At 37.8% G+C, this 27,440-nt stretch overlaps 1 protein-coding gene across 2 annotated transcripts in view; it reads right to left on the reverse strand.

Annotated features, from left to right (window-relative positions):
- Positions 1-1,207: 1,207 nt before the first annotated feature.
- Positions 1,208-27,440, reverse strand: part of MUSK (muscle associated receptor tyrosine kinase) — a 95,513-nt gene continuing 69,280 nt past the window's right edge. The window contains exons 10-17 of one of the 2 annotated variants that reach the window (XM_043870537.1): positions 23,092-23,098; positions 16,373-16,636; positions 11,664-11,839; positions 10,974-10,997; positions 6,297-6,498; positions 5,607-5,798; positions 4,106-4,254; positions 1,208-2,585 (exon numbers count right to left, since the gene is read on the reverse strand). In XM_043870537.1, coding sequence (XP_043726472.1) covers positions 1,903-2,585; positions 4,106-4,254; positions 5,607-5,798; positions 6,297-6,498; positions 10,974-10,997; positions 11,664-11,839; positions 16,373-16,636; positions 23,092-23,098 — 1,697 coding nt within the window. In that variant the 3' untranslated portion in view covers positions 1,208-1,902. The remainder of the gene's footprint in view (positions 2,586-4,105; positions 4,255-5,606; positions 5,799-6,296; positions 6,499-10,973; positions 10,998-11,663; positions 11,840-16,372; positions 16,637-23,091; positions 23,099-27,440) is intronic. The other variant, XM_043870538.1, reaches the window with a different exon arrangement.

Genomic DNA, 27,440 nt, shown 5'->3' on the forward strand with positions numbered 1-27,440 from the left:
ACTATTTGAATCTAAGGCACCTCTCAAGGTCTCAGTCCTAACTCCTGACTTCCTTATTTGTAAATCTGAATTGTGAGTCAGCTTGTATTGTCATAGCCCATGGAATCTTATCTGGCCTGAAATGGGAGAAAGATGAGAGAAGAGATAGCAATAGAGTTTGAACAGTGGGTGGTTGCTTTGAAGGGGAGGTGGTGTGCGCAGGAGGGTTTTAAGAAAGTAAAATTGATAGGGTTTTCATGGGTGAAAGAGGGAAAACTGTGTTTTTGTCTTGGTTACCTGGAGTGACTATGAACAAGGCATGGCAGATTTTCTAGCAAAGATGACAAAGTTGTTGTGTGCAGGTGCAATTGGAGATATCAGGTAGAGCCCTCTGGAGGACGGACCGAAAGTACCAGAAAATCTACTTTCAAGAATTCAGACCATTTCTCCACTGTCTTTACTACCAATTAGGTTGAATGAAAGTAAACTGGCCATAGAGTAGACTGCTATTTTCTCTTTCCCGTTTATTTGATTTTCAGGAGAATCTGTGTTATATAATATCAGGAAGAGACGCATATCATCCATGTTGGCCTCAGATAAAGATATATTGTGTATACTCCACTGGGAAATCTTGTGCACCAAGAATCTGAGTTTTAGATGGTTTTGTTTTGTCTTGTTTTTTTCTTTTAAGAATCATAAGATGTAACAAGACAGGTGAATAGTCATGCAGAAAGTTGGTGAATAGTTCTATATTAATCCTACTACCTATCAAATTGGTTTCTAGAAGGGAAAAAAAATGTCAGAATTAACAAAAGTAGTTTGAAATAACTCAGTCACAAGACCATCTTGTGAATTCCCATGTTATAAACTGTGAAATAGTCTGTGGCAATAACATTAATGAATGACAACTTTGAAATGGGTAATTTCAAAAGCAGGTGCAGAAGAAAATAGTAATAGTGATATACTCTGCAAAAGGTATATATGTAACAGTCCACAATGTTACTTAGAAAATTATTATTTCTGCCAAGGTGTTTGTTGTATAGGTGAAATAAAAGGAAAAAATAGCCAAATAACCAAAAAGGAACCAAGTCCTAAATAAAGAAAGATGAGGCAAAGAAAAAGATACCAATAAAATTTTCAAAAAAAGGTAAATAGACACAAAAGACATTTTCAGAAAAAAAAAACCTGTAAGAATAAAGTAAGCAGATTAAATTCATGACATGTGCGCACAAAGGAAAACTTCTAAAGAAGAAACAAGGAAAAAGAGAACTAAAAATCACAGTAAGAATATAACCTTGCTGATTATCACTTTATTCCTTGGAAACCCTCTATCAATAAAGTAAACCACAACTTTGTCGAATACAAACAAATATAAAAGTGTGCATTAAACTCGAGAAAGAAATTGAATAAGAAACCAACACCCATCTTTGGGTGAGGAGACAATGAGCGGTTTTTCCTTCTTTGGAGTATTCTGTGCTTGAGCTAAATATCTTACGGGAAGATACACTACTTTCCTAATGGACAGGAATGAACTCTATTAAAAATGAAGCTCTCAACCGCAGTTCATATTAAAATTTAATACAGCAGAGCCTTATTCTGCTGCCAGCTAATTCAGGGACTGAGCAGGATGGCATTCTTTCTGGTACAATTGTAATACAAACTCTCCCCGTGAGGAAGAGTAGTTACCTCCGGTTATCTGACATGTTTTCTCGCCTGCCTTTCGCTTCACCCAATTTCCACCCACTCCAGGAGTTCTGCCCAGTCTTTTTTTTTTTTTTTTTTTTTCTGAGAAGCAAGCAGCATAGTACCCACGTCTGCTACTGTTCTTTGCTATCTGGGTCTCCTGGGGGCTCAGGCATTGCACTCCTCGGGCTCCCAGAGTCTGAGAAGAGACTGGCGATTTCTCTTCGCCCATCTTGGACCTCAGATCCCCCCACTGCCCTCCGCCCGCTCACACATGCGTTCCAGGATTCGGTGGATGCTGCTGAAACTGGGTCTGTCTGCAGGCACCTTGCTCCAACACAGACGCATGAGATTGTACAGTTCCAGGGGGCAGTCCTCGGGGCAGGAGAGGATGTTGCCATCCCGCACGTAGTAGATGACCTCCTCGTGGGCCATCCCGTAGTAGGGCTGCAGGCCGTAGGAGAAGATCTCCCAAAGGACCACCCCGTAGGCCCACACGTCAGACTCCGTGGTGTAGCGGTTGTAGAAGATGGACTCGGGGGGCATCCAACGGATGGGTATGGCGTCGTTTTCATTGGCTTTGTAGTAGTCCGCCGAGTAGATGTTTCTAGAAAGGCCGAAGTCGGCGATTTTCACCACCATGTTCTCACCCACCAGGCAGTTCCTGGTGGCCAAATCGCGGTGGACGAACTTGCGCTCGGAGAGGTAGGCCATGCCCGCGGCCACCTGCCTGGCGATGCACAGCTGCTCCGCGCAGGAGAGCGGCGGGGGGCCGGGGCTGGAGGCCTGTGACCCGGGGGATAGGTCGCTGGGACTGAGGCCACGGCCGGGGTGCGGGGCCATGCTGCGGAGGAACTCATTTAGGTCCCCGTAGGCCATGTATTCGAAGAGCAAGCACATGGGCTTCCCCACCGCGCACACTCCTGCAACCAAAATAGGCCCCTTGTTAGAGGTGTGTTTCTAAAGTACACATTGGAAAACATTGTCCAAAAGCAAATGACCGGATCAGAAGAAGTGGGGCCTTGGTTTTCTATTGACAGCATCATAGTCGAACCCTGACCCCCCCTTTTTTTGTGTAAACATCTACTTCTCTTTTAAGATTCAGTTGATTTATCCCTCCTCTGAGGGGGCCTCTGTTCCTGACCTTTCCTGGATCAGATTCCTTCCATCATTCTTTATCCTTAATCCTGCATCCTACCTACCAGCCTGTTATAATTATCCATTCAGCTGAGGCTTTTCCCCCCAACATTTTAGCCCTTTAAAAATAGAGATTATATCTTAAGTCTTCTTTCAATTCCACATGCCTACCACGTTTCTGGTGAGCAAGTAGTCCATAAATATTAAGCAAATGAATTTATGAATGGATGTTTGCTTTGAGTATGTAATACAATTGCTCTGTTTTTCTGCTTCCTTTCTGAAGAAGGATGATAAGGAAACTATTTTGTGAAATTTTAAAAAGAGGAGAAAAACAGTCAAAGATCTTAGATGAAATATTCCGGTTACTGCAGTTAAACATTTAGGTAAATTTACAAATGTTTATTTTCCAGAAAGAAAAAAAAAAGTTAATATAAATAGAACCTTGGATTTAGTATAAGAAAGGCATTTGTTGATTCTAAAATTTTTCTGTATTTGAGAGGGAAACTGGACAACTTGAAATATTAGATGGTTACAATTTCACACCAGCATTAAAAATAGCTTATTAACTCCATTATTTTTTCAGGCAAAAATTAGAAGTCTCTGTTCAAAAAGGAAAGGAAATGAGAATACTATTATCTTGGCTTGCTTCTTTTGGGGTTAGCTTTTAATTCCAGGGACTTTACTGATTGGTATATTTATATGAACTATATAAAATAAATGAACAATTAAAATATAAAATTGGTAAAAGAAAGTTAATGAAGTGACAAAACATTTCTCTGAGAAATTTTTTTTTTTTTTTTTTGCAAATAACCTCATGTGTGACTGACAAGTGACGGGTAACAGCAGCCTGGCCTCACCTAAGCAGCACTCCACGTGACAGGCTCCCCCCGGGCCATGCATCTGGGCTCCACGCCCTTCGCTTCACCTGCCCCGTTTAGGTTCTTCCTTGTAAACCGCATACTTCTCTTGCTGTTCAGTCACTAAATTGTATTCGACTCTTTGCGACCCCAAGGACTGTAGCCCACCAGGCTCCTCTGTCCATGGGATTCTCTAGGCAAGAATACTGGAGTGGGTTGCCATGTCCTTCTCCTGAGAAAATTTTTAAAACTCCAATTTTTTGAACTTAGGTGATTTAAGGAAATATTCTACTCCCTGGTACAGAAAATATTCTATGGAGAGGAACAGAGACATCTCTCTGATTGAGGAATGAAAGAAAAAACAGAAGTGAAGGTTAAAGGAGAAAGAACTTGCCAGTCTCTGTTTTCTGATGCATACATTTCTCCACTTGTACCTACGAGTTTCATACCTAAGAGTTTCACAATATTAGGATTATCAAATTCTGCCATGAGGGCTGCCTCCCTCTGAAAGTCTGCTTGCATATCTGCTGAGGCTTCTTCTTTGAGCATCTTCACTGCCACCATTGTGAAAGGTTCATAGGGAAGTAAGCCTGGAGCCCTGAGAGACACAGTTATTGAGCAAGAAATCAAAGATCAGGAGTATTACACATAGTCACATGATAACTACCCATGTTTGTACACATCCCCCCACTCATGCAGCCTTTCCCAGAGCCACAGAACCAAAGAAAGATGCCAACGGCAGGTCACACTTAAAACTTCTTGACTCCAATTAAAAATTACTAGTGTTATTTTCAACACAGATTAAGGTTGAAGATGCATTATTTACAAATAACAGGAAATCAGAAGTGCCCAGATGATCATTACCATTGTAATCCCTTAATATCTGGCTAGAATCTAAATTCCTAGAAGGCAGGAACCGTGACTTTTTCATCTTTATATTTAAAGGTCTCAAAGTGTGCCTTTCAGTTTTTTGCATTCATGCTAAGTAGTTTCAGTCGTGTCCAATTTTTTGCGACCCAATGGATTGTAGCCCTCCAGGCTCCCCTGTCCATGGGATTCTTCAGGCAGGAATACTGGGGTGGGTTGCCATGCCCTCCTCCAGGGGATCTTCCTGACCCAAGGATTGAACCTGCGTCTCTTAGTCTCCTGCATTGGCAAGTAGGTTCTTTATCACTAGCGCCACCTGGGGAGCCCTTCTTTTTTTTTTTTTTTTGGTTCCCAATATTTGTGTGAGATTTTCATTAATCATGTAACCTCCATACTAGGGCCATTATGTATAGAGGTAATGTTGTGTCCTGCCCAAGAGCAACAGGCCAAAGTGAACAATCGGTGATTAAAACCAAGTCTACATTCTGTAGCCTAGCTGTGTTTCTGTGGAGCTATGTGAAGAGAAGTTATTTTATTCCAACTCACACAAAGACATTAATTGGGTTAGCATTTGCCTTAATACATACTCCTTTCTTGAGCACATTGTTATCTGCCATTTTTACGTTATTTTTTTCCTTTTCTGTCTTGCCATTCTGTGAACATCTATTTGATATCTACGCATGTCAGGCTGAGTTCTTAAACTGAAACATTAGTTCAAAGAAAATTTTAAATGAAGTGAAGACTATAGCAATTGAAAATGGAAGCGATTTTAGAAATATTACTAAAAGCAATGCAAGAAATTGATTTAAAATGTCTGACAAAAGTCTCTTCTGAAAAATATTCAATTTTACAAATTGCTTATCATCAGAACACTTTATAAAGATTCTCTCCATATATATAACCCTATTTTCCAGCAAAGAGGGAAAATTATCAAGACTCAAACTACAGTACCCAAAACAATAAGGTGAATAAGGTGAATAAGGTGAAGATTTAGCTAATTTGATAATAAATATTATACATAATTACATAGACATCACAATGTGTTTTAGTGGATAAATTTTTTTTTGATGTGGGCAACTTTACCTTGCTTGAAAGACCCTTCCAAATGCTCCCTCTCCAATATCTCTCACATATTCAATGTTATTCCTGGGATACTCCAGACTGAGCAATTTGGGATTCAAAAGGAGTGGCATCCTCTGGTACATCGGGTTGGGATGAAGTCTGTCTAGCAAGAGCTCAGAAGGAAGCGTAGTGAGGGTTACTGCTGCTGATTCTCTGCAGGTAAGACAGGTAAGATCAGTAATGAGCTGAGGACCAGGTGAGGGCTTTGTACTCAGGTTTGACAGAGACATAGGTGTTTAGGAGGAAGCAAAACAAATTATGCTAAGTTTATGAAAGATCCTTCTGTTTTAGAGCAACAAATAATTTTGGATTGGAGTCTAAAGACACTTTTTTTTTTTCTTCAGGAATTTTGTCACCATCCAATCTGGTAGTGGCAGTGGGGCTGAGGGGGCTAACGGGGAGCAGGAACAACCATATTTTTCCAAATTGTGGTTTAGATTCTATCTGCTGCAAGAAACTAACCACAGGACAAGGGATCCTATGCAAAAAGTCATTGACATTTTTAAAGATCATGATGGGGGTGCTTAACTTTAAAACACAGCAGTGGGTGTCGTAGGAGACTGTATATATCCTTCCTCCCATCTCCAGCTTCAATGTGAAATAAATAAAAATTTTAAACTGTTAAGTGATCAACTTAAACTAGAATCTCACCTTTTCTTATTTTTCCATTGTTTTCGTCTTCGGCAGCAATAAAGAGTTGTTATGGTAAGAAGCACAAATATGGCAAAGCTGGACATGATGGAGATTATTACAGTCATAGAGTACGTCGGTGAGACAGAGAAGGAGGGCGAGGAGGAGGAAGGCGCATTTGGAATGTCCACACTCGGCTTTGAGGACGTCATTGGCGGGAATGCTGTAAGTCAACAACAGTGTTTTCATTCATTCTTAAACTTTTAAGAAGCAACTTTTGTATTCAAGCAATCAGTAAAGTAAATTTAAGACCATGTGTTTATGTATCAGGTTCTCCCTGGTTTTATATCTATAAAGTGCAATTGTAAGAATCCAGTGAGGTCCAGTTGTAAGTAAATCCAGCTTATGTGTGTTAGCCATTCAGTCATGGCCAACTCTTTGTAACCCTACAAACTGTAGTTCCCCTGACTCCTCTGTCCTTGGGATTCTCCAGGCAAGAATACTGGATTGGGTTGCCATTACCTTCTCCAAGGGATCTCCCCAACCTAGGAATCAAACCCAGGTCTCCTGCATTGCAGGGAGATTTTTTACTGTCTGAGTTATTCAGCTTATAGACTCATAGAATTTTAAAGATGAGACACAGAGAAAGAACATGTTTTTTCCAAGAAAAATGCAGATCCTGAGCTAGTGTTCTTTACACGCATCATATTGTTTATGACCTGACAGCAATCATGGAAATTGTTATTAAGTAAAATATTTTTATGAAATTAAAGTCAGGATTGTCTGAGCTTTTATATGTATGTATTGTTGATTTACAAAAACAAATGGAAGAATGTGGCAAATGGAAATAATAGGACTCAATGAGAAAGCTGGTTCATCTAACAGTCAAACTCATTTCAAACTCCTTTTAAAAAGGTCAGTGCAATGTACAAATAAGGTAAAATCTGTATTACTGCTGGGAACCAAAAATATGTGTGTTAGTCACTCAGTCGTGTCCAACTCTTTGCGACTCCATGGACTGTACCCCACCCCACCAGGCTCCTCTGTCCATGGGATTCTCCAGGCAAGAATACTGTAGTGGGTTGCCATTCCCCTTCTCCAGTGGATCTTCCCCACCCAGGGATCGAACCTGGGTCTCCCGAGCATTGCAGGCAAATTCTTTAACATGTGAACCACTGGGAAAACCCCTGATATCATACTAACTCTCACTAAATCTCTTTTCCATCTGAGCCACCAGGGAAACCAAGAGATGTCATACTAAATCTCTCTGTTCGTGGGGTGCAAAGTCCACTGTATATCTGTTAAAACCACACTATGAATTATATTTTAAATCCTTTCGTTTGATTGTCTAAGGACAACATGTATAGAAAATATCTTCATAATCAACAAGAATGTCTTAATAGTAAAGAATGAACTTTGTACCCTAAAAAGAGGGAGAAACTTTATTTTCAAATATTTGTGGGATACCACAAAGACATAATCTTTTTTGTCTTTTTTGTCAGATCATAATTACTAAGATTATGAATCCAAGTGAATTTCAAAAGAAGAAATCATGCAGATCTATTCTTGGATCAAAATGCAATTAATAGTAGATTAAATAAAATCCAATAGGACATTAAACAAAAGAAAAAAATTGATAACCTTTCAATCAAAGAGTAGAAATTAATCATAGTTACAGATTACAAAATAACTTCCTAACAGTGTTTATGAGATTTGGTCAAAGATGTGCTCAGTGATAAACTCATAGCATTATCTCCTTCCATTAGATTAAAAGAATGAAAGTGAATGAGCTGAACAGTTAATTCAAGATGGAAAAGAAACAAAATCGGCAGAAAACAAAGAAAAACAGGTAATAAAGTAACAGCCATGTACAAGCAGAAATTAATAAGTTAGATAGACACAAATGATAGACTTAGAAATAGGTCAATAATCTTATAAATATTTATAAAGTAGTCTAATCAGTGACATCTTAATTTTAAAAGAAAAATAAAGGCACAAACATACGAAATTAGGAATGATAAAGTCATTTTAACAATAGATTCAAATGTCAATAAAAATGAAGTAATATGTAACTATGGAGTTACATTTAAAAAATCTTGAGGGAAATGATGGAAACATATTAATTACCAAATTGAAGAATTAAAAAATCTGAAAATAGTCATAACCAGGAAATTTAAGTCATTATAGTATTATGATTACATTCTTTCAGTCTTAGAAGAGATACAATTTCTACAGTTTTATAATATGTTCCAGTAAAAGAAAAATCTTTCAGGTTGTTTTAGGAAGTTATAATACTTATATCACAACCTGACAATGTTAGCATAGAAGAAAAGTGCAGACATAGATTATAGAACATAGATTTAAAAGATCCTAAATGAAATATTAACAATTAACTGCAATATAGTAAAACACACACACACACACACACACAATGATTTCATAGAAGGAGCTATATTAATATAACACGTCACAAAGTCAAAGGAAAACTTTCCTTGCTGTCAATGCTTGAAGCCATTTGAAATAGGATACTTGTAAAAGCAGAGATTATAAGGGATGCCCATGTATGACTTTTAGTCTAGTTGTGGACACAGTGATTTTGCCCTGAGCACCAACAGCTAAATAAGTGGATTTTAAAGCCTATGGAGACTGAGTTTGGTCACCCCTGTGACTCCAGCAGGCACCTGGAACTAGAAGGAACTCAGCACAGCAATAAAATATCTGTGCAGGACCAATGATAGCATTTCTCATCAAGCGTCACAGCAGTGATGGATATTACAGACTTCCCAGGTTCCTCTGTGATGGTTTGAAAGCTGCTGTGACTTTCTTTGGACTGAGACATTCAAAGATTTAAAAAATCAACCCAAGATGAGTGGGAGTGAAGTGTGACTGAAAGTTGCTCGGTTATGTCTGACTCTTGGCGACCCCATGAACTATACAGTCCATGGAATTTTCCGGGCCAGAATACTGGAGTGGGTAGCCTTTCCTTCTCCAGGGGATCTTCCCAACCCAGTGGTCTAACCCAGGTGTCCCACATTGCAGGCAGATTCTTTACCAGCTGAGCCACCAGATGAGTGGGAAGGGGGATTTAAATTGGAGAGCTAATCTTTCTGCTAATAAGAAAGCAGGAACAATCATTAAAAGAGAGAGGGGACTATTATTGTATCTGCATTTCACCAGAGCCATTCATACCATATTTAACATGTGAAGGAATGTAATTAAATTTATTAAATTGGCAGTGCAACCCTATTAGTATATATAAAGGGTGATTTGTTTATCAATACTATCAGAAAATGAGAATAAGCCATGATGATTTAGTAAGTTTTTTTTTCAAAATGAAAAATTGGCACAGGTTCAACAAGAATTTTATGCATTTAATTGTTTATGGGTTTAATTGTTTCTTCTTTCAGGAGAGTTTTACTTTCTCAGCTCTTGTTTATTGTTTCTGATCGATTTGCCCTCATCTTCCCTAGAGCAATATCAATTATCTCTTTGGGTCCACATTATCAATTTGCGTCTCCAGTTTCTTTCCTTTTAATCTTTTTCTTCTCTCTGCGATTTTATCTTTTTATCCTTTGCCTTTGAACATCAGAGGAGTCTTATTCACTCATTCATCCACATATTAATGGACTTATTAAATGAATATTGATTGTTAAGTGTCAAGGACACTGTGGTGGACATGACAACTCTCTATGTTAAAGTACTTAGAAGCAATTAGAAAACAAATAATTACAATAAAATATAAAGAGTGTTACAAGAGTGGTGAGAACAAGGATGCTTGTGAGAATCCAGGGGTATTCTTGGGCTCAAGTCCAGGTTTCAGCATTCTAGCTAGGTTTTCTAGAGTAACTTTAGGTTAAATATTAAGAGTGAGTAGGTGTAACTGGTGGAAGGTATATGTGTGGGTGTGGCCATGGAGGAAGGGGGTGGGGGAAGTCAGGAGAGAGAATATTTCACAAAGAAGGAATAACATGTGCCAGAGCCTGAATCAAGCAGTCCCCCTGCTTTTCTAAAAGGGTACCTACAAGTTTCATTCTTGAGTTGGGGAAGGTCTGTAGATAAGACTGCAGAATTCTTTCCTAGAGATTTTGAGATGACTCCTTTAAAACCATTTGATTTGACCCTGTAAAGTATATACTGAAAACTAGCTGTTTTAAAAGACACCTATCTTCCAAAAGAAGGATCAGTTGTCACAAAGGAAGAGCATGAATTGGCTCAATGAAGAGAGACTGTACTTTAAGAGAAACTATACTTCTGTCCTAGACATCATGAAATATGGATGTAAATACACATGCATGAATCCAGTTACATACACATAAGGTTTCAAGGGCACAAAACACTTTTTCCTCTATAAAGAATTAGGTGATATAAAAATCATGAATGTGAAATCAAAAGGTGATAATTTAAATTGGCTTATTTTATAGCCATAGAAGGGACAATGCTGCTCAATAACTTTGGGATGGAAATAGGATTTATATCATTCATTAAATATGGTGCTCTCCATGGCCTAATTAGGAGCTATAAACTGGGATCTCTAATGATCTGCCTTTGTATTCTACCCTGAATGAGTATAGTGAAAAGCCTTTAAGAGAGAGACTGTACTTTGTCCTAGACATCATCATGAAATATGGGTGTAAATACGCATGCATGAATCCAGTTACATACATATAAGGTTTCAAGGGCACAAACAAAAATACTTACTTGTTAGGTTTTCTTTTTTATAATCTGAAGGGGAAAGGATAAAAATTTGTTTTAGGAACATCCAGATAGCTCCTATGTTCTGTGAGAGAGTGCTAAGAAATGCAGGTTCTCTTTCAGCTTTTTAATATACAACGGGAAAACATTTTTTGCATTCAAATGTGAAAGGATTGCGTCTTTGGAATGAATCCAGCTGTTAGGGCTAACCACATAGTTCCTTACAAATGAAGTTCATTAAAGCAACATGCAGCCATTCAGCTTTGTTTCGTGAGATCAGCATTTTCAAACATGTGGCTTATTTTTGCATGCTGAAAAATCTGCTTCCTTGGCTAAGAAAGAGGACTTTATTTCTTTATTCCACTTCTCTGACAAAATATGAGATGTTTCTTAGCCATTGCTTTGCACATTCCAAAAAATGGTATAAGCTGTCATCAGATCTGCTTAAGAAGTAAGGTAAGATCTTCAACAGCTCTGAAAAGTACTGTTTAATTTCTTTTAGAACAAATGGAATAAATCCTTATGCTAACTGGTGCAATTAGGATAGCAGTAGGATTCTGTTATTAGGTATGGAAGGAAGGCAGAAAAAAAAAAGTAGAAATGCCTAGAAATGTTAGGAGATTTAAATTCACACCTTAGTTTCCTCAAAATAGTAAATTTCTCTGAACCTCCAGCGTCTCACGAGAACTCTGTTACCTAAGTATGGCAGTCTGGTGCAGGCCATGGGGTCCCAGTGCATGCTAGGGAGTTTGTTGCAGTCTGGCGTGGAGAACAGAAGCATCCCAAATCTGTAGAGTCCCCTGTGGGTCTTTTCTTCCACCACCAGCCATTCTTTTGCACAGAAGAGCTCCTTTACTGCCAAGCAGTATTCTCTAAAATGATTTAGGGAGAACAAAATTTAATGAATCATAGCACGCTGAAGCCAAATTGGAGCCTACATCCTGTATTTTCAGAGCATCGTTGTAGTACACTGTCTGCTCTTGCAGAAGTGTCTTTGTATGGATCCTTTTGTAAATAACATGAGACTTGATGAAATATACAGTATATTATCCTGTGAGATGAAATACTATCTTGTTTTTAAAATATCACTAATGCTACTGGCGGAAAGAACTTTCAAGTTCAAAAGGTAAAAAAGATTAGAAATCCCCGGTATGTTTTCTCTCAACTTCATATTAAAATTACCACAAAGGTTCAGAAACAGGTTATACAGAACTTTAAAAGCACACACACTGAAGTCATGGATCAAGCAGTCTCCAGCCTGAGAGGTTTTTCTATAATCTCAGGGCTGATGGGCAGGGCTTGAGGAACACAGTCAGTGTTTCTGTGTGCTTTGGTCTCTGAAACAGAATACCCTCACCTTCATGGAGGGTTATAGAAGAGCTTGGGGGTCCATACCCTGCCCTGTGCTTGGAGAAGCTGAGTCCTGCCCCACTGCTGTGCTTTCATCTGAGAGAGCTAGAGTGATGTCTATGTGAAAATGGAGCTGTACCTGTCATCTCTATGTGGTACTATGAGTGGACACTCTGGAGAAGGAAATGACTACCCACTCCAGTACCCTTGCCTGGAGAATTACATGGACAGAAGAGCCTGGAGGGCTACAGTCCATGGGATCTCAAAGAGTCAGACACGACTAAGAGACTAACTCACACACATGAGTGAAGAGGCTGCCGAAAGACTAGGTAGACTAGTTGGATTATGTAGAATTTTGTGGATTAATATTTGTTCAAGTTTATCTTATAGAAAATAAGATAGACTACACAGGAGAAACCAGGTTAGTTCCAAATTAAGATATTTGGGATGCATAATAAGAGGATATTAAAGATTAAAGAAATTAAGGATAATAGCAATGTTATTCATTCAATATTTGAAGTATAGAGTAGGAAAGTGTGTGTCCATACGTGTGTATGTGTACCTACATATACATATGTGCTTTTCAATACTCATGCCTACACTCCCACTTTTCTAGGCAACCACTTACCAATATGGGCCAAATGAACATGTGTAAAATGACTGGGCTGTGCATACAGATGTGATGGGATACAATGAGGGTCATGAGTGTAACAATGAGTTGTAGATTCTTAATGTGTCTGCAAGGGAAGGGGAAGCAATAGGGCTTTCAGCCTTCTGAGAAGCTGAACTGTAGAAATTATTGCTTGGCTTGCTTCTAACTATGCTTGGTTCCATCCTTGAGTCACATAAGCACACCTTTTTGCATTCAGATGTTATAATTGAACTGTGCAAAAGCAACATGGGACATATGAGAAAACTAGCCCCACATTATGTGAAGAAAGCAAATACCTGGGAAAGTTGTTTTTTATTATAAGTTAAAAACACACTAGAGAATTAAAAAATGTTTTTTGTTTTCATTGACCTGAAGCCTTTCACTGAAGCATGGCCTTTACAGAAGAGTTTTTCAACAGGAAAAAAATCAAAATGAAAAGGAAATAGACTGAAAACTAGGTTAAGTTAAACATGACAGTGACTGAAGAAAATGAAGACTACAAAAAAGTGAAAACAACTTTGTTCCACTGAAACATGTGAAATCTCCATTGAAAAAGAAAGACTTGGCAAGATATTGAACAAATGATAGAGGAAAACTTTAGAAGTTCTAAACTGAATGCAGAAAGAAAGAATGAAAGATAAAAATGGTGGGTAAGGTGATAAGGAGAGGAAGAATCAAGCAAGAAATTCAAAGTACAAATTAACAATGTATCCCAACAAGAAAGTAGAACACATAAAGAAGATAGAAAAATAATCAGAGATACACTATAAGAAAATATTCTTTAAAAGGATATAAATCTGATGAGGAAAATATATTAGCCATTATTTTTATATTACTTATAAGAAAGAAATCTCCTCCCAGGTGAATTTTACAAGTATTTTGGGTCTCAGGAATTAAAGACATAATCTTACTATTATCTGGCAAGAGAAAAATATTCCCACAAAGGAACAAAATTCAGGATTGCCTTATATGGTCTTCATTATAGCACAGCCCCCGCAACTGGTCAGTATGCAAGAATTTTAAGGAAAACTGAAGGTAGCACAAGACTTAAGTTGCAAACACACGTATATGTAATATTATAAAAAATAGTTTTTTACATGTAATATGTAAAACCTCTGTTCTGGCTGAACAAGAGGTGAATTAAAGTTGAGAACTTAACAACGACAAGATTTTTCTATGGAACAAATGACAGATCAGGGAGAACAAATAACAGAGAACTCTTCCAGGTACTTGCAATGTACGTGACTGTGCAGTTATATCAAAGCTAACTAACACTAACCTGGTTTATAATTCCACAAAAAGTTTCAAAAAGCAAGAATGGAGGATTCAGTACAGTTACCCTAACTAATTAGGATTACCTATAGCACTCTTTTTAAATTTACTTTTGGCACTTCTTAAATATGACTTTTGGCACTTCTGGTGCACTTTTCCCCTTTCCTATGACACTTAATACCTTCTAAGGTAATATATAAATGGTTTATTTATCATGTATCTTGCTCACTGACTTCTGCTGCTGCAATATACACCCCATGGACAAATGCCCTAGAATAGTGCTTAGAGCTCAGCAGGAGCTCAACAAATGTTTACTGAATAAATGAAGTTCCTTATCATCCATCGAAAGAGGCACAAGTGATCAAGTTATTATTTATGATTAGAAAACCGTGACGAATAGTATGTGTTTAAAAGTCTTACAAATAAGTAGCAGTAAAATATAACATGGTTGGAGACTTTTGAACCACCCTGAAATATCAAGGCAAACAGAAACTATTATAAAAGATATAATACAAATGCAAGGGGACAAAATGAGAATATCTGAAGAGCAACCTTACTAGTTATTTACAATGAGCTGAATTTTAATCCTAATGTTATTGGAACAAAAAGCAGACGTTACCAGGACTGCAGGAAAATTAAGAGATAATTACGCTATTCTAATAAATTTGACATCTCAATGAAAGAGATTTTTTTTTTCTTAAAAGGAACAAATTTTTTTTTCTAAAAAAAATTTAAATTATCTTCAATCCTGAGAAAGGACATCTGTGGCCTATGCATGTAAACTGGTCTAGGGTGTAAATGTTGAAAAGTTACTCAATAAATTTATTTTGTGCTAGAGTACGAAGGACACTTCAGTTTAATTCTGGTTGTTCACCAAGAGATATCTAGATGTCATACCTGATTAAAACATACTCTTAACTGAAGAAATAACAAATTATATTAGTCTTAAAATGTCTCCAAACCTTCAAAATCCGCAGTAAGTTGAAGAATGGAGCACTGTGTTTTAATAACCTCCCCATAGTCCTTGTATGCTAAATAGAGCACTTAAAAACTATTTCAGTATTTAAAAAAAAAAAAACTATTTCAGTATTTAAATAGTTCCTGGTTTTACTGAAACAGATGGAAATGTTCTATGTTGATAGTCTTCCTGTTTCCTTGAAAAGTAAACAGCATCTATCCAGTTCTAATATATGCCATGGATGCAGTTTATCTTTTAATCTTGTCAACTCTATTTTGCAAATGAGGAAACTGAATTTAGCCCAGATCATATACATCTAGAAAGTAGTATAAACAGTATTTGAACTTTATTCTAATTAGCTCAAAATTCATATTGATTCCTATCTTTGCTATATAAAAAGTAAATAGAGGCAAAGATAGTTCTATTGAACTTGGATTTATAAATTTCAATGCTTACAGGGTATGGGGGATTTAAGGAAATATTTATAACTACTTCCACCCCTCCATGAGACCAGAGTGTCAGTACTTAAATTAGGATATTGAGTGGAATGTATCTTAATATTCTGAAATGCTCACCAAGATCTCATGTTTATTGGCAAATAATGTTGAAACACTTTATATAGTCTATTTTCTCTATCTTAGTTTACCAATGAAATCCATGTTAGTTTGGGATTTTGTTTTTTACTTCCTAGAAAGCTGGGATATCTATGAATATGAAAATAATGTAAACAATAACAAATAGAATATTATACCTTTTGTGACATTTTCTAGCTCAGTGTTAAAGCATTAGTTGCTCAGTCGTGTCCGACTCTTTGTGACCCCATGGACTGTAGCCCGCCAGGCTACTGTTTCCATGGAATTCTCCAGGCAAGAATACTGGAATGGGTTGCCATTCCCTTCTCCAGGGGATCTTCCTGACCCAGGGGTCAAACCCAGGTCTCCTGCATTGCAGGTGGATTCTTTGCCATCTGAGCCACCAGGGAAGCCCCATGTATAATAATGTATCATCCATCAGGGATTTACAGGGTAAGAATTTTGTCCAGTTAATTACCTTGTAGTCTGCACAAAAGCCAGCTTTTGCCTTTACTCCTGTACCTGACAACTTCCTCTTTTGAAAACTTTCCCTGTTTGCAGACAAACAGAATTTCCCCATTTATTTATTTTTTAATTTTACCTGCAAATGGGTATAGGAGTAGGTACCACCCCAGGGTTGCATTCTTGGAAGATGTGGTTACAGAGCAAAGCTTCAGCAGCTGGCCGGCAGAATGGGCTCACTGCTTTCAGTTCATTCCAGGCAGTATGAACCAGTAGTTCTTGGGCCTCCTCAGGGTCTGCGTAGGAGTTGTTGAAGAAAACAAGAGCGTCTTTTGCCAGGACAGCATTACACACCTCCCCTCTGTACTGGGCGCAGTAGCCTTTGTTATCTTTTTGTGGCTTGCTGAAAGAAGCAGTGAACAACATTCCAGATCACATGCTGTTCTGAGCATTCAATCTGCCTTTTTGTTTATTTTCCATTTCCACATCTGCATCACAGAAATAGAAGATTGTACTGGCAAATTGGTTGAAATGTTCCATCTGAATATTGTCATTTCCAGCAGCAGTTATATTACCTCTAGCTACTCCAGAGGTTATGATGAAGATCCAAATTGATAACCATGTGGAAAGCTTTAGAAACTCAAGGCCAGAATGTGTGGGAGTATTTTTTATTATTTTCATCATAAATAAAATTTGACTCCACATTTCTTACAAACAAGCTGACGTAGCAATAAATACATCTACAAAACACATTCATCATGATGATTAATAAGTGACTAAGTGTAGTAACTGGTCTGATCCAAAAACTTGCAGCTTTATAAACATGAAAAGTGAAAAGTGAAAGTCACTCAATTGTTTCTCTTTGTGACCCCATGGACTGTACCCTGCCACACTCCTCTGTCCATGGGATTCTCCAGACAAGAATACTGGAGCAGGTTGCCATTCCCTTCTCCAGGGAATCTTCCCAACCCAGGGTTTGAACCCAGATCTCCTGCATTACAGGCAGACTCTTTACCAACTGAGCCTCTAGGGAAGCAAAGCGTTGGTTGCTCAGTCATGTCCAGTTCTTTGGGACCCCATGGACTGTAGTCCTCCAGGCTCCTCTGTCCATTGAATTCTCCCATAGTTTATTTAAATGTTATGATAGGTAAGCATTTGAATTTTGTGGCACACATCTTCAATACTCAGATCCTACCACCCACACATGTTCCCAACAGTCCATTAAAGAATAAGAAGAAAGGCACATAGGGAGAAGAAAGCATTGGACTCTCAGATGAGAGTCTCTATGACTCTCAGAGGAGCTAAGTAACATCTTCAGTTTTGCTATTTTCTCGCCACATGTCTTAGGGAAAGTCATCTGTTCACTTTAGATGCCATACTCTGTAAAGTGATGTAAATACTTATCCTGAACCCAGGTTATTGTGTATTCATGGGTAATAAAAGTACTGGCATAAAAATAAGATTAAAAGCTTATAATGATTGAAAAGGACAACAAGGAAAATGAAGATACTGCTGGTACTCTCTCCACATATCCACTGTTCCCTTAACACAGTGCTGAGAATTATAGCTCCTCTACTCACTTGACAAATATTTATTGAGCACTTATTATGTGCAGGCACTGTAATAGTCTCAATATATCTTTATGCCTTCCATAAGATACTGTTAACAGGGATGGAAAATTCAAGTTGCTTTATCATTTAGATCATCTGTTGGAATTTAGCATTTCATTATCTTTATATAAAAGATTTCAAGAAGAAATTAAACAACTGGAATTTGTTTAATTGAAGTGTTTTAACTGCTAACAGACCTCATCTGAATTTGAAAAATTGATTAGAAATTATCATTGACTTGTCTTTGAAGCAAATTTATTAAATGAGATACAACTCATTCAGGTAAAGCAATGAACTTCCATGAAATACTATATTTTAAAATGATGTTTTCTAATATAGAATAATTTTCTAATTCATATGAGCATTTTACTAATTAGTTAACATGAATTTTATTGTATTACTTGTAGTTTATTGGGGGTTTTAAAAATGAAGGTTTTGAATAAGGGAACACAAAACTCCCAAGAAAACGTGGGCCCTATAAGGTTGAGAAAACACCAGAAATAGCTCATGACTCAACTTCTGAGGAAACCCAAGGTAGGATGACACTAAGAAAGTTCGAGAGAAGCAAGGATACTGTGCTTTAAGAAACTGAGTAATAATACCTAATAACTGGAAGTAACTCAAACTGTTTTACAAAATGGTCATACATATTGATAATCCTTCCTTAAAAAGAGAGGAAGAGTGACTGTTTTCACTTAGAAAAAAATATATCATGTAAAAGTTAAATATTTCTCCTGGTCTGTCTGAGTTGAGAATTAATCATCTGTGTTTCATTGTCATATGATAACTATTAAATAATATTTCTTTAGTTTTCCACTAATATTTTTAAATAAAAAGTTCATGATTTTGTTCTTTAATTACATAAGCAAAAACCATTTTTTGAAAAAAACATTGGAAACTTAGAAAAATTACACAAAGGAAAAGTTAATGAAAGTAGCCTTAGAGATAAGGGTTATTAATAATGAATTAACCAATTCTTTTCTCTGAATTTCTGTTGCTTTTCTTTTAAAAAGCCCTAGAGAAATCTTTAGAACAACCTCAGTGTGAATTAATAGTACTGAGTCCTCATTGATTTGTGAGCATTAGCTACATAATGCAAAAGAAAAAAAAGAAAAAGCAGAATAGGCTTTTAATAGAAGGAGAAGATCTTGGTTTTAATTTTGGTTTGTCTTCATACCAGCTTGACGATAAGTAGCCTGTGAAAACCGTTTGCATCCTGGAAAAAACCATACGAAGTGTATGGTTCTTGCTTATTTTCTGTGTCTTGCTGATGTTTTGGGAGCATTAAAGACAGCTTTCGTAGATTATCATTGCTTGATTGGCCCACAAGGCAAGGGATATTTAGCATCAAATATATACAAATGTGTGTGTGTGTGTGTATCCTATGTAATATATCTCCCTTATTTTGGCAACTTATAAACCTCAAATTTTATGTGATGATCAAATTTCAGAGGCCAGATATGGAAGCCAATTGGGCCATTTTTTCCCCTTCAACCTCCTAACCTTATCACTTAAAAATTTATTTTAAGGAGCTCACAGCAAAACCTGGGGAAACAGATGAATGCAAAAAATTTCCACTGGTGCCTTCTGACTTTTGCAAGTGATGAGTCCCCTTTCTGTCCCACTGAAGTCATGTTTCTCCACATGTAGCTCTTGAGACTGCAGATGGAGTAACAGCAGAGGCCTGTTGCTCATTCAGCAATGGGACAGAGGTTGCAGGGATCTGTTCACAGAGTGCTGGTTATTTCGGAATAATCTGCCAAACTTCCTCCAAAAATTCTAGTTAATATGGCACTTGCAGTCAGTCCCTCTCTTGCCTCCTGACAAACTCAACCTGACTGACCTCTCTTTCTGTATAGTTTCTTTTTTGGAATCAACAACTGATGTTTGATCCCAGCCTTTCCCAGCCTTTCCAGTTTCTCTTGTAACAGACAGCTCTCCTTGGTCAAAAGAAACATTTGAAGGATTCTTACTGCATCTTCACTTTTATTTTCTCTCTGCTTTAGCATGTCTGAATCCCTTTCAGTAGAATACAGTTGACCCTTGAGCAATACAGGTTTGAATTACTTGGATTCCACTTATACGCAGTTCTTTTCAATAAATACTACACTTCTATACCATCCCATGCGTGGTTAGATGAATCCAAGGATGAAAAATGTGGATATGGAGGAACCACATAAATATAGCACCAAATATAAGATACTTATTGGTGCCCCTGACCACTGAATTGTTCAAGGGTCCACTGTTTTAAAATGTGATGCTCCAGTTTCTATGAGAGAGACATCTACTCCCTTTGAACACGTAATACGTTGTCCAAGGGCACATTCAGATGACCAGCCATGCCATGGTTGGTGGGGACAACCCCACCACCTCAGTGGAAATGCCACACCTTCTTTTCCTGCCCTCCCATGTGAGAACTGTACCTCTCCTTCGATAGTGACACTCTTTTGTTATACAGTAACTGCCCGGCCTCTCACTGTACTTATGTGATGGTCAAGGCTGTACATCGCTCTCAGTCTCCAAAGCAAACTGGAATTGTTTTTATCCTTTAACGTCTAGTGTCTTTGTGTATGATTGTGTGGCTCAGAGGTAAAGAATCTGCCTGCAATGCAGGAGCGGCAGGAGACGTGAGTTGGGTCCCTGGGTCAGGAAGACACCCTGGAAGAGGGCATGGCAACCCACTCCAGTATTCTTGCCTAGAGAACACCATGGATGGAGGAGCCTGGCGGGCTACAGTCCATAGGGTTGTGAAGGGTTGGACACTTGGCACACACACATGCACATTCTCTAAGACGGGAGTCAGCAAATAGAACCCACAGGTCAGATTTGGCGCTCTGCCTCTTTTTATATCACCTGTGAGTTATTTATTTTTTTGAATGGTCAAAGAAATCAAAAGGAGTGAAAATTATATGAAATTCAAATTTCGGTGTCCAGAAGTAAAGTTTTACTGGAACACAGCCCAGTTCATCCATTTCCAAGTTGTCTATGGTTGCTTTTGTGCTGCCATAGCAGAGCTGAGTAGCTGCAACAGTGACTGTTTGGCCCACAAATCCCTATACTTACTGTCTTGTCCTTTGCAGAAAACCAAAGGTCCTTGAGTTATCACAAGCGAAAAATGGTATGGGAGTTTCTTTAGTTAGCATTTATTTGACTATAATCAGTTAAAGATTTTCATTTGCATATAGCTCTATGTGAATGATTTCTGTCCTTGAGCCCTTAGGGTTTCTGCATGCTTCCATCATTATGTGGTTCTGTAATATGTGTAGGGGTGTGAGTGTGTGTGTGTGTGTGTGTGTGTGTGTGTGTGATGTCCGACTCTTTGCAGCCATTTGACTGTAGCCCACCTGGGTCTTCTGTCCATGTGATTTTCTGGGCAAGAGTCCTGGAGTGGGTTGCCATTTCCTTCCCTAGAGGATCTTCCAGACCCAGCGTGTGTATGTTTATGTCCCCTAGTAAAATGTCAATTCCTTGGGTGCAGAGAATTAATAAAATTTCTTTTGTTTCTCTACTTTCCAATATAGCACCAGAATTAGTGTTGTTTTTTTTTAATAGCATAATAGTATTTATTTATATTTGGCCACATCAGGTCTTAGTTGTGGCATGTGGGATCTTCATTGCATCGTGTGCAATCTTTCATTGTGGTGCCCGAAACTCTCTAGTTGTGTCACGTGGGTTCCAGAGCACGTGGGCTCAATAGTTGCAGCATGTGGGTTTAATTGCTCTGCGGCATGTGGGATCTTAGTTCTCCAACCAGAAATCAAACTTGTGTCTCTTGCATTGCAAGGTGGGTTTTTAACCACTGGACCACAAGGGAAGTTTCCTAGGGTGAGTGGCTTAAAGATGCATAGAGAAGACAGGCGTGCTGAAGGGATGAATGAGTGAAAGATGACATCTCTTCTATGGGTGACCTGCATTTCAATTTACATTTTTCCATGTATATGCCATATATCTCTTCAGTAAATATTCAGCTTCTCTGTTGTATCCTTCAGGTCAGTATGCTGTCTCTTAGAACTGTGATAGCCACCTAATTCTCAAATAGGTGAAGCCACCTAATTCTCAAATACCTGATAAATTTATTTACCAGGTAAACAAATGCATCAAAGCTATATGAATTGGGAAAAAGATTGAGAACACACTAAATTTTCTTAGGCTATGAATTATTATTTATACTATGAATTATTTCATTCCATGGAATTACAATCAATGGCTTGAGTTGTAGGTCCTGTTTAGTTGCTCTGTTAACTGGGTTAGCATTATAGTTATGAATGTGTGTTTTTGACTCTGACTATCCGAGCCCAGATTGAGGTTCTGTAGTTAGCTATGTGGTCTGGACAGCTCTTTGTGCCTCAGGTTCCTCATATAAAGAAAGAGGAATGATAGTTCTTGTCCTACAAAGTTGCTGAAATGTTAGTATAAGAAAAGTGGTACTCAAAATGTCTGCAGAACTTAACTATTATTATTATTTTAGTTAACCATTTTGATGAGGGCTTTCCAGGTGGCACAGTGGTAAAGAATCCACCTGCCAATGCAGGGGACTCAAGAGACGCAGGTTCTATCCCTGGACTGGGAAGATCCACTGAAGTAGGAGATGGCAACTTGCTCCAGTATTCTTTCCTGAAAAATTCCATGGACAGAGGAGCCTTGTAGGCTAGAATCCATGGAGTGGAGTACAATCCAAAGAGTAGGACATCACTGAGCAACTGCATACACGCATCCATTCTGAATCTTGATTTCATCATTTGTAAAACTAGGTTAAAATAGTTACCACACATCATAGAATTTTTATGAAAGTGAATTTATGCAAATAAAACATTGTAAATTTCGGAATGTTATAAGGTCTTACTTTCTTATCTGCAGGATAAAGCTGTGAGGGAGAGTTTGGGAGTCAGTGCTGTGTCTCTTTTCCAAGCCTATCATTTACTTGATGTGTGAGTCACTTGGAGTCTCCAGTTCCAAGTAACTCTCTTAATTTCTTTTCCATACAATAGGGATAATAACAGTACCTATTTCATAGGGATGTCCCAAGGATAAATTTTTTTAATGTATATAAAACTCCTAGCATAGTGCCTGACACATAGTAAGTATTCAATAGATACTACCTATCTTCATCATCATCTTTTTGTGAAAGTATTTAAAGGATTAGAAATTAGAGAGTTTCTGAAAGATTACAGTGCTCAACAAATAATAGATAAAAAATGGCATGTCAAACAAAGCAAAACAAAACATTGGTGCAATAACAATACCTTACCTCCATTCTAGTACCAGGAAAGGAAGTTTCCACAGGAAATCAAAGTAAAAGAGAAAAGAAACAAAGGTTAGTACATTTTCATCTCAAGGCTTATAAGAGATAATTTTGATACCTCTAGCTCTAAGGTTCTGAAAAGTTCTCTGCATCTGCCGGGAGGCCAGATCCTACATTAGCAGGCATATTTGGAGAAGGAAAGTAAGAAAATATTAAATGTCTCTAGGAACTGAATTCTTTTTAAGAGGAGTCAACCATGGCATCATTAGGCTAGGCAGGATCGTAGTCTGATTTTCCCTCTGTTGGCTACCCAGGGACTTTTCAACAGGAAAGCAAGGAGTGGAGGGCTGAACAGGAAAAGGAAAGAGGGGATGGGTGGTGGAGCTGTTATTTTCGCAGACCCACTGGCCTCACGTGGTCATACCGGGTCTCACAATCAGAAGGGCTCCATCCTTAGTTTAGTGTTTTGCTGTGATCATCTTGAAACACTTAATAATTTTCTAACAAGGGGCCCCACATTTTCTGGATAGAACAGATGGAAGAAACATGAGGAAATTCTTAAAGAGAAAATGGTATACAGTTCAGAAGGGGTAAATACAGAATCTAATAGCAGCTGGACAAGGAAACCTGTTGAAACATGAAAAGACCAAGGTTTTGTATATGAAAAAGCCCTCAATTTAAGAAGTAAAAGAGAGGATTCTATACCATGGAGATGAACCAACACCAAAGAGAATCCAGCCATAGAACTTGGGAAGAGATAATAAACTTAGATAGGCTTCTATTTCAATGGCAAGTGAGAGGACAAAAAAATCAAGGTTGTTTAAAGGTGCTCAGTCTTTTCAAGAATATTAAGAGAATCAAAGGATGATTCACTAGACTTCTGTGTGTCTTCTCTCCAGTCACGTTTTCTTTCTTGGGGGCGGGGGGTGGAGCAGGGAAGGGCTTCAAGAACCTGGCAATTATAAACAAGTGCTTTTATCTCAAAACTAGTTATTTGTAAAATTCTAAAAATTTCCAACAGTCATCAGTATTTGTAGTATCTTTTCAATTATCTGGAAAAGCCAATAAAACTTTGGCTGTCTTCTAAAACACACAGCCAATCTAAAATGAAAAAGCTGCGTGATTATAAAAAGAATGCTTACCTCTTGGTACTAGTTGTGGGACAGCTGGTAGCAATTTAGTGCAGCTACTGGCTGTTACTCATTTATTCTTTTCTCTTTTATTAAAAGCAAACACCTTTAATCAGTTGGAAACCAGATGTAACCACCATGAAATGCTGAGGGGTGGGGTCTGTTTTGTTGATAAAAACACTCTCTGCCTATGGTGGGTGAAGCACTGGGTGGTAGAGAGAGTTGTGTGCTCCTGCCACATTATCCCAGGTCTCACAATTGTGGAGAACATTGCAAGGGACCCAGCAGTGTGGCTATGAGACATGACAGAGAATGTGAAACATGATGGTGTGTTCAATTAGCTATGGTTATTATGAAACAGAGTCCAAAGTTATATTTGCTCTGTAATAATGTGAATCATCAGCTCAGAATATAGAAAATAAAAATATGAAATGAATGGATAAAGATGTCTCATATATATATATATATATATATATATATATATATATATATATACACACACACATATATAATGGAATAATAGCCATAAAAAAGACTGAAATAATGCCATTTTGCAGCAACATGGATGAACCTAGAGATTATCCTACTAACTGATTAAGTCAGATAAAGACAAATATCATATGGTACTTATATGTGGAATCTAAATTCTGATACAAAGGAACTTATTTACAGAACAGAAATAGAATCTTTTGCACATGGTTATCTGGTTTTCCCAACACCATGCATGGAAAAAACTGTCTTTTCCCCATTGTATATTCTTGGCTCTTTTGTCATAAATTAATTGACCATATATGTGTGAGTTTATTTCTGGGCTCTTGATTCATTTCCACTTGTCTAGGTGTCTGGTTAATGCCAGTTCCATGCTGTTTTGGTTACCATAGCTTTGTAATATAGTTTGAAACCAGGACGTGTGTTGCCTTCAGTGTGTGCTTTCTTAGTTACTTGACTATTGGGGATCTTTTTTGATTCCATACAGTTTTAGAATTGTTTGTTATATTTTTGTGAAAAAATGTCATAGGAATTTTAATAGGAGTATATGAAATCCACAGATAGCTTTGGGTGGCGTAGACATTTTAACAATATTAATTCTTCTCATCTGTGAACACAGGATGTTATGTTAAGTCACTTTAGTTGTGTCTAACTCTTTACGACCCCATGGACTATAACTTGCCAGGCTCCTTTGTCCTTGGGATTCTCCAGGCAAGAATACTGGAGTGAGTTGCCATTTCCTCCTCAAGGGGAATACAGGATATCTTCTATTTATTTGTATATTTAATTTCTGTCATCAGTGCCTTGTAATTTTCAGTGTACAGATCTTTCTATTCCCAAGTTAAATTTATTACTAAGTACTTTTTTTGTTTCTGGTGCTATTGTAAATGGGATAGTTTTCTTTATTTCTTCTTCAGATGTCAGTATATCAAAAAAACAACTGATTTCCATATGTTGATTTTATATGTAGAACTTACTTAATTCATTGATTAGTTCTAACAGATTTTGGTGGAGTTTTTAGGATTTTCTATGTATAAGATTGTGTCATCTGCAAATAGGGACAATTTTACTTCTTCCATTCCAATTTGGATACCTTTTATTTCTTTTAATTGACTGATTGCTTGGGCTAGGACTTCCAGTACTATGTTGAATACAAATGGTGAGAATGGGCACTCTTGTCATGTTCCTGATCTTAGAGGAAAAGTGTGTAATGTTTTGCTATTGAGTATGATATTGGCTGTGGGTTTGTTATATGTGGCCCTTACTGGGTTGGAGTGCATTGCTTATATCCAATTTGCTGAGAGTTTTTATTTTTAATGTATATTGAATTTTGTTAAATGCTTTTTCCACACCTACTGAGAGGATCATATTTTTATCCTTAAAAATATGGATATATGTACATACATATATATATATATGTACACACATTATATATGTACATACATACATATATAATGGAATAATACTCAGCCATAAAAAAGACTGAAATAATGCGATTTTGCAACAACATGGATGAACCTAGATTATCATACCAACTGAATTAAGTCAGATAAAGACAAATATTAACTGATTTGTGTATGTTGAACCATTCTTGCATCCCAGAGATAAATCCCACTTGATCATGAAGCATGATTCTGTTAATGTCAGTACATTTAAATTTGGTTTGCTAGGATTTTATTGAGAATTTTTTCAACTATATCCATCAGGAATATTGGTCTTTAGTTTTCTTGTATTGCCCTTATCTGGCATTGGTATCAGGGTAATAAAGACTGCTGTTAATGCTTCTTTAAATGTTTGATAGAATTAATACCTGTGTCTATTTTGATGGCCTTTGGCTCTTCCAGGGCTATGCTCATTACAGGGATCATAGAATGTCTTGCTGGTCTCTGTCACAGGGCTGAGGGTTCTGAGGAAAAAGAGAAGGCATCTTGCCAATAACATGGCATCCTGGTGAGTTTAAATGGCAACTTGAGCCTTTCGAGGTGGTGACTGAAGGGGAAATGGAACTTCCTGGTTCATAGGGAGAGGATCCAAAAGTTTTTCTGGCTCCTTTTGATGACTAGCAGCAAATGTAAATGAGTCAGGAAAAGTGTATCAAGTTTCTCAAATAATACATATGAATCTGGGCATATGCATGGAAGAGTTTTGGGAAAATGAAGGATGATCTTTATTTTTGTTGTTGTTGTCTTTCAAACATTAGAAATATCATTAGACATAATCCTGAGCCCTAGAACAGATTTTTCCATTTCCAGTTTTCCTGCTGGGATGAGTAAATAAACAGATGGAGTAAAAGCTTCAAAGTGAAACACAGAGAATGTGACAAAAAGTACCGTTGACTGCAAAACACCAGGGGAGGATGGGGGTGGCTGAAATGGGAGAAAGGAGAGTTTGAGGTAAGGAAGTGTGCCAGAGTGTCAAGGGGAAGCATCAGGCTCTGGACCTCTGAGGCTAATGGAGAAAAGAAAGAAAGTGAAGTCATTCAGTTGTGTCTGACTCTTTGCGACCCCATGGACTGTAGCCTACCAGGGTCCTGTAGCCAGGGTCTTGCCTGGCTTCTCCAGGCAAGAATAGTGGAGTGGGTTGCCATTTCCTTCTCCAAGGGATCTTCCCAACTCAGGGATCGAACCCGGGTCTCCCTCACTGCGGGCAGACGCTTTACCATCTGAGTCACCAGGGAAGCCCTAATGAGGCTAATGGAGAGAGATGCCAAAAACAGAAATGGAGAGAGCAGGTGTC

The sequence above is a fragment of the Cervus elaphus genome, chromosome 16 (genome assembly GCF_910594005.1).
Source record: "Cervus elaphus chromosome 16, mCerEla1.1, whole genome shotgun sequence".
NCBI lineage: Eukaryota > Metazoa > Chordata > Mammalia > Artiodactyla > Cervidae > Cervus > Cervus elaphus.